At 44.3% G+C, this 8,000-nt stretch overlaps 1 protein-coding gene across 2 annotated transcripts; it reads left to right on the top strand.

Moving 5' to 3' along the window:
• The first annotated feature begins 95 nt into the window (after positions 1-95).
• Positions 96-7,992, top strand: MRPL18 (mitochondrial ribosomal protein L18). 2 transcript variants are annotated; one of them, XM_027082060.1, is made up of 4 exons: positions 96-960; positions 1,484-1,670; positions 6,834-6,916; positions 7,583-7,992. In XM_027082060.1, the coding sequence occupies exons 1-4, from the start codon at positions 909-911 to the stop codon at positions 7,648-7,650; spliced, it is 390 nt and encodes a 129-aa protein (XP_026937861.1). In that variant the 5' UTR covers positions 96-908; the 3' UTR covers positions 7,651-7,992. The 2 variants fall into 2 exon arrangements, with proteins under 2 accessions (XP_026937861.1, XP_026937853.1); XM_027082052.1 differs by having other exon boundaries at positions 301-960; positions 6,834-7,065.
• Positions 7,993-8,000: the final 8 nt, after the last annotated feature.

The following is an 8,000-nucleotide window of genomic DNA, read 5'->3' as shown; positions in this document are numbered from 1 at the left end:
AGAATCGTGAACGCGCAGGAAGTGAGGACCCTGAAGGGGGCGGATCCAGCACTTTCGCTCAATTAGAGAGCGAATGAGAAGGGCGCGAAGGTAGGAGGGCGGAAGTCAGTATCTCGGACCGCTGGAGGAAGAGGGCGCCGGACCGAAGTTTTCCCTACTACGCACAAATTGCGCGTGCGCGTTTGCACATTCTAGTGCCTTCTAGAAAAGGTGGTCGGTAGGGCGGAGTTCTGGGACGGAACGGGGGGGGGCGGGGTAGAGCCGTGTAAGGTAGAGCCGGGCTTCTGAGCGAGTCTTACTTGGGGGTGTGTAAATCGGCGTTCTTGTTTTACTTAAATGTATGAGCTAGCTAGGAGAGCACGCGACAAGTAGCAGGCTTTGTTCCCGGGCTCACGGGTATAAGCTTCATGGGTCATGTGGGAAAGCGACAACCACCCTTTCTGAAAACTGCATCTCGCGCTGCCCCGTCCTCCCAGAGCCCAAATGGCCTGTCCGTGTGTGTCTCCGTGCGTGTGTCCGACAATGATCGGTCTACGCTTTGCGACCCCAGGGCCCAAATGACGCAACGAAATGCAGGCAGTGTGTTGGACGCGGGACGTCCCCGATGAGCTCGGCCCGACTTAACGGACCGTGAGCCAACCACCAAGCGCGTTGCTGCGAGGTGGTTGGTTGAATCCGGCGCCTGCGTGCGCCCCAGCGTAAGCGCTGATTGGAAGAGCGGAGATGACGGATTGCCCTATCCGCCATTCAGCGGCAGGGGGCTTGTTCGGGTTCGAGGCGTCGATGCCCTTACGTTCTCCTAAGGTCTTTTCCTAAGTTAATATGGTTGCGGCCGGCGAGCCGCTGGGACGTCGGTGAGGAGAGGAGGCGAGGTCTTTCCGAGGTTTTGGCTACGATTCCCCTCAGCAATGGCGCTTCGGTCGGGGTTCTGGGAGCTGTTGTCGGTTTGCAGGAACCCCGGTAATTTCATCTTCCCACGTCTCTCAGATTACTCCCCAGGGTCAGCACAATATGCACATGCAGGTCGTCTTTTGCATTCAACATATACCATCGAAAACTAAACGAGCTAACAGCATCGTGATGACACTAGTAGAAAATTGACCAGGGTCTGTGATGACTACACTCTGTGACCGAACATACCTTTTGTCCCCCTTCCAGGGCGCGAAGACTGAGGGGGAGAGGATGGAGACAAGTTAGATCATATTTTTGTTTTGTCCGTTTCGTCTTTTTTTTTTTTTTTTTTTTGCGGTACGCGGGCCTCTCACTGTTGTGGCCTCTCCCGTTGCGGAGCACAGGCTCCAGACGCGCAGGCTCAGTGGCCATGGCTCACGGGCCCAGCCGCTCCGCGGCATGTGGGATCTTCCCGGACCGGGGCATGAACCCGTGTCCCCTGCATCGGCAGGCGGATTCTCAACTACTGCGCCGCCTGGGAAGCCCCGTTTCGTCATTTTTTAAAGATACGTATGGTTGTTTACGTTCTTAGGATGTCGGGTGGCAGTGCTGTCGACCAGTTCCAAGCCAGCGGTGAAGCCTGAAGCGGACCCCGAAGGAAATGAAGCTGTTGCCCCGGAGTTCACCAACCGGAACCCCCGGAATCTGGAGCTCTTAGCTGTAGCCAGAAAAGAGCGGGGCTGGGGGACAGTGTGGCCCTCCCGCGAGTTCTGGCACAGGTAATTAACTCTGCTAGGTATTGACCACAGAGCATGCATGGTGCTCTGCAAATTGTTTTCATCAGTTCATTTGAGGAACGTGCCCGGTAACTGCTGGCGACTCTCCTCTCAGGAAGCTGCCTTGCGGTGGGTCGTGGAGGGGGGCGGCAAACAATAAATACGTAGGTGTCATGGAGGAAACTGAAAGAGGATAAAGTTAGAATGGGGAACGGGTTGACTAAGACCCCTCAGAAAATAGGAAGAAGCCGAACTATCTGCCAGGAAGAGCGTTCCCAGCAAGGGAAACAGCTAGGGTGGGAATGAGCTTGGCGCGTTTGGGGCACCGAAAGGCCTGTGGACCTGGAGCTCAGAGGGCCGAGAGGTGGGTAGGAGACACATCATGAGCTCTGTAAATCAAGTAAGCGCTTTAGACGCTATTCTCACACAGTGGGAAACTATGAGGGCATTTAAAATTTGAGCCCGAATGGAAGATCATTCTGGTTCCTTTGAGGAGAACAAATTTTTCAGGGGGCGGTGGTAGAGACAGGAAGAACGTTAGGAGTCTCTTCTTTGTTATAAAGATGGCCAGTTACTGAATGCTTTGTCTTTGCCAGGAACTATGCTAGGTGCTTTATATGCATTTTCTCATTTAATCCTTAAAAGTACTTTTTGAAGCAGGTGCAGTAATTTCCCCCGTTTTACAGGAGCAGGGGAATTGAGCCTTAGGGAGACAGGAGGGGGTCAAAGAAAGGGGGCAGGCAGTTCATCGTTGAAATAATCTGAATCTTGAATCCTGAATTTTTTTTTGAAATACCCAAATTATCACTTTTACTTAATATTTGGATTATTTAAATAATTGGAGATCTGTTTCCCCCCTTTTTTCCTTATCTCTCCATTCACAGTATTATCAGTATAAAATTGGAAGTGACCTTGGAGATAATGAGTCCTACTCCTTTGCTGCACTAATGGTTTAAGACAAGGATCAGCAAACTATGGCTCCTGGGCCAAAGCTGGCTTGCAGGCTAAAGATTGTTACATTCTTTTAAAAGATTTTAAAAAATGCAAAGAATATTTTGTAATGTGAAAATTGTGTAAAAGTTAAAGTTCATTATCCACAAAGAAAGTTTTATGGGCACCCAGCCACCACTCATTCTTACCTGGCTGTTCTGGAATTACTGTGGCTGAGTTGAGCAGTTGACCCATGTTGTTACCTGAAAACTAGGTTCACCTCTCGGTGGATGTCAAGCCAGAAGACACAAGCAAGCCAAAGATCAGGAGAAGGAAGGATTTATTACTTGCAGCAAGTAAGGAGAACCCCGGGGATCTTCCCCAAAGCAGGGTCACGCGGAACAGCAAAACTGCGGGAGCTTTAAGCTAAGGGTACAAGCATATTCATGAAGGGGCTTGAGCAGAGGAGAATTCAGCATAGAATTGGGGCCAGGGTCGACAGAGTCCTAGCGTTAGTTGATTGAAGTCACAGGGGTCAACATAGTCATTTCCATCCTCCACCTGAGGATGGAGAAACTTAAAGACGGTATCAGATTGTTATATATTTCCCTTGAGGAGGAACTAGGACTCTGTTTTACCACTAGACTATTGTTTCTTGACTGCTTTTCCTTTGTTCCTGCATTCCCTTACTTCCCTTAAGATCATTAATTACTGAGACCTGTTCAAGAGCAGGCACTGTGGCCAAGCTTAGAGCACAAAATGGCTTAGGCCAAAAATGGCTTCTCTTATGTGGAGAAAGACATGCTAGTTCTCTTTCTCCAGGGACCCACTACCCTCTCTGCTTACAATATGGCCTGCAAACCATAAAGTATTTACTATCTGATCCCTTACAGAAAGAGTGTGTTGACCCCTGGATTAAGAGATTGTGATTTTTACTAGGGCTACCAGCGAAACTAGGAGTAGAACCCACATGTCTAAATCTAGTGCTTTTTATGCTATTTCACACTAAGAATCTTAGTATAATGTTTGATTTCAGTGTTTTCTTTATCATGAACTTAATTTCTAAATGTGTAATGTATACAAATGTTGTAAAATCCAAAAGGGACTATAGTTTCTGTGTATCCTTCTAGAGCTAGTCTATGCAGATAAGTATGAACTTGTATTTTTTTCATTATAAATCTTACCACATCATATATATTGTTCTGCATTCCCCCACCCACCTCCTTCACCCCCCCCAACACACACACACACACACACACACACACTTAAAAATACATCTTGGAAATACTTTGTGTTGGTGGGAACATTGGCTCTGGAGCTAGACCCCTGGACTTAAATCCTACCTAGCTTCATTACTTACCATTCATTAGTTGTAACTGTGCTAAGTTACTTAACCTTTCTGTGTCAGTTTCTGCAGCCCAAAAAAGAAAATAAAGAAAGAAAGAAAGAATAATGGGATTAGTTTGAGACATGAGCTATACCTGTAAACAATTAGGACTCCCTGGCACAGTAAGTGTTCAGTAAATGTTAGCAACAGCAGCATCATAAATTGCTACTTTGTTCTTAATTATGTAAAATAACTGTTTGAAGTAACTGTAAAATACCATAGCCTTACATTTAGGTCTTTAATCCATTTAGAGTTTCTTTTTGTGTACTGTGTTAGGAAGTGTTCTAATTTCATTCTTTTACATGTAGCTGTCCAGTTTTCCCAGCACCATGTATTGAAGAGGCTGTCTTTTCTCCATTGTATATTCTTGCCTCCTTTATCAAAGATAAGGTGACCAGGGCTTCCCTGGTGGCGCAGTGGTTGAGAGTCCGCCTGCCGATGCAGGGGACACGGGTTCGTGCCCCGGTCCGGGAAGATCCCACATGCCGCGGAGCGGCTGGGCCCGTGAGCCATGGCCGCTGAGCCTGCGCGTCTGGAGCCTGTGCTCTGCAACGGGAGAGGCCACAACAGTGAGAGGCCCGCGTACCACCAAAAAAAAAAAAAAAAAAAAAAGATAAGGTGACCATATGTGCGTGAACACTCTATGACATAAATCACAGTAAGATCCTTTTTGACCCATCTCCTAGGAAAATGGAAATAAAAACAAAATGGGACCTAATGAAACTTAAAAGCTTTTGCACAGCAAAGGAAACCATAAACAAGAAAAAAAGACAGCCCTCAGAATGGGAGAAAATATTTGCAAACGAAGCAACTGACAAAGGATTAATCTCCAAAATGTACAAGCAGCTCATGCAGCTCAATATCAAAAAAAACAAGCCAATCCAAAAATGGGCAGGAGACCTAAACAGACATTTCTCCAAAGAAGATATACAGATATACAGATTGCCAACAAACACATGAAAGGATGCTCAACATCACTAATCATTAGAGAAATGCAAATCAAAACTACAATGAGCTATCACCTCACACGGATGGCCAGAATGGCCATCATCAAAAAATCTACAAACGATAGATGCTGGAGAGGGTGTGGAGGAAAGGGAACCCTCTTGCACTGTTGGTGGGAATGTAAATTGATACAGCCACTATGGAGAACAGTATGGAGGTTCCTTAAAAAACTAAAAATAGAACTACCATATGATCCAGCATTCCCACTACTGGGCATATACCTGAGAAAACCATAATTCAAAGAGTCATGTACCACAGTGTTCATTGCAGCACTATTTACAATACCCAGGACATGGAAGCAACCTAAGTGTCCATCAACAGATGAATGGATAAAGAAGATGTGGCACATATATATACAATGGAATATTACTCAGCCATAAAAAGAAACGAAATTGGGTTATTTGTAGTGAGGTGGATGGACCTAGAGTCTGTCATACAGAGTGAAGTAAGTCAGAAAGAAAAACAAATACCATATGCTAACACATATATATGGAATCTAAAAAAAGAAGGTTCTGATGAACCTAGGGGCAGGACAGGAATAAAGACGCAGACATAGAGAATGGACTTGAGGACATGGGGAGGGGGAAGGGTAAGCTGGGACGAAGTGAGAGAGTAGTATTGACATATACACTACCAAATGTGAAATAGATAGCTAGTGGGAAGCAGCTGCATAGCACAGGGAGATCAGCTCGGTGCTTTGCGACCACCTAGAGGGGTGGGATAGGGAGGGTGGGAGGGAGATACGTATAGCTCATTTGCTTTGTTATACAGCAGAAACTAACACAACATTACAAAGCAATTATATTCCAATAAAGATTTTAAAAATAAAATACCGTTGCATGGCTGTTTTAATTAACTGACTGCCTATTGATGATTATCTTTTATGATTTCAAACAGTGTTGAAATGAATTGTCTTGTCCATGCAATTTAGCAGTGAGATTGGGCATATTTTCATGGGTTTAAGAGTCATTAATATTTTTCTTTTCTGTGAACAGTCTGTCCATCCTCTGCCTATTAAGTTACTGGTCATTTCCTTATTGATTATAGGAGGCTTTTTACATATTATGGAAATTAGCACAATATATGATTTAAAAGTATTTTTTGTTTCATTGCTTGCCTTTTGACTTTACTGTTTTGTTTTTTTGTTTTTCTTAGCATGCAGAAAACTTTGTTAATTTTTTTTTAAACAAAAGCCATATGATGTAGTTTGAGGTCATGTTAAATAGCTTGATATAGTTAAATAGGTTTATCTTAGTTTGACATTACTTAAAACTTCTCCCATGTTGTCTTCTAGTACACTTATGATTTCTGTTTTTATATTTAAATCGTTAGCTAGAAAATAAAAGCATATAGTAAGGGGACTTCTCTGGGGGTCCAGTGGTTAAGACTCCACACTCCCAATGCAGAGGGCACGGGTTCGATCCCTGGTCAGGGAACTAAGATCCCACATGCCACATGGCGTGGCCAAAAAATAAATAAAATATTTCCTTCCTTTAAAAAAAAAAAAATAGCATGTAGTAAGTATATTTTTATCCAGTGTAGGGTCAGCAACTTAGCTTTGCCTCTTCAAATCCTTTTTTGAAGTAGATGCTGTGTAAATCTCAGCAGTCAGAAATACCAAATTTCTCCTGGATATTTGAGGCTAAGTAGAAATGTTTGGTTTATTGCTGCTGATATTCTCATAAAAGCAAGGGGAAAACACCTTTCCCGAGTAAAAGGCAGGTTAAGTATGCTGAAGTAAATGAACCAGACATTACATTCTTGAGAACTATTTCGGCATTTATTCACCTGAAGTCATTTATCTTTAGAATTCTTTTATGATTTTATTCTCTCACCTCATTTAGGTTGCGAGTTATAAGGAGTCAGCATCACATAGACGCGCTTGTTGAGCATCGCAATGGCCAGACTGTGGTTTCGGCATCCACTCGTGAATGGGCCATTAAAAAACACCTTTATAGCACCAGAAATGTGGTGGCTTGTGAGAGTGTAGGACGAGTGCTGGCAGAGCGGTGCTTGGAAGCAGGAATCAACTTCATGGTCTACCAACCAACTCCTTGGGAGGCAGCCTCAGACTCGGTATTTTTGTTTTCATGTACTTAGTTAAAAGGTATTGTGTTAATTCTTGACACTAGATATTTACATAGTAATAGTTCCATTTATTAAGTTGTTTCCAAGTGTCAGAGCCTGAGGTGAGTATCCTGATGTGCATTACCTCACAGCAGCCTATAGCGTGTCAGGACTCATGTTCTGTAGGTCAGCTGAGGCTGGCTGGCCCAGTCCTTGTGGCACGGGGCAGGGTTCAAACCCACGTGACCGATTTCATAGCCATAATGTTGACCACTCTGCTTCCCTATTCATATAGTAACATCTTGTCTATAGAATATTTTAAAATGCTGCTAATCCTTGACATCTCTACATCCTCTTTTTTCTAATCTGTGTCATTATTAAGGTCACTTTCTGAAAAACCAGTGTAGGCTGGGAAGTTAGCAAGGATCAAATCAGTTGTTTATTTCTCTTTCTCTTGGGAAGTGAACTATTGTCAGCTTGTGGTGTTGACTTAATCTTTTCCTTTTTTCCTGATCTTCAAAACCAGATGAAACGACTGCAGAGTGCCATGACAGAAGGTGGTGTGGTGCTGCAGGAGGCTCGGAGAATCTATGAATGAAGCAGAAGCGTTGCTTGATACTTGTAAATGTAAAGCTGTCAGCTGTTCGTTCATCAGGAGAGAGTCTCTAGACGAACCGCCAGCTTGGACGTCCTGTACAGTAACCTAACAGTGGAATGTTATTAGTAGTTAAGATTGTCCTCTTCTCCCCTTGTGTGTGTTTGTTTTAAATCCAGGGCTAAATTCTTCTCCTCTCTCTGACGTGAGAGAAGTATTTGAGAAGAGCTGTTGCCAATTATAATTAACTTTTTTTTTTTTTTGCCGTACGCGGGCCTCTCACTGTTGGGGCCCCTCCCGTTGCGGAGCACTGGACGCGCAGGCTCAGTGGCCATGGCTCACGGGCCCA

This window comes from Aethalodelphis obliquidens, unplaced genomic scaffold, assembly GCF_003676395.1.
Source record: "Aethalodelphis obliquidens isolate GAN/ISIS:26980383/991018 unplaced genomic scaffold, ASM367639v1 scaffold3, whole genome shotgun sequence".
NCBI lineage: Eukaryota > Metazoa > Chordata > Mammalia > Artiodactyla > Delphinidae > Aethalodelphis > Aethalodelphis obliquidens.
This window is presented reverse-complemented; position numbering and strand designations above follow the sequence as displayed.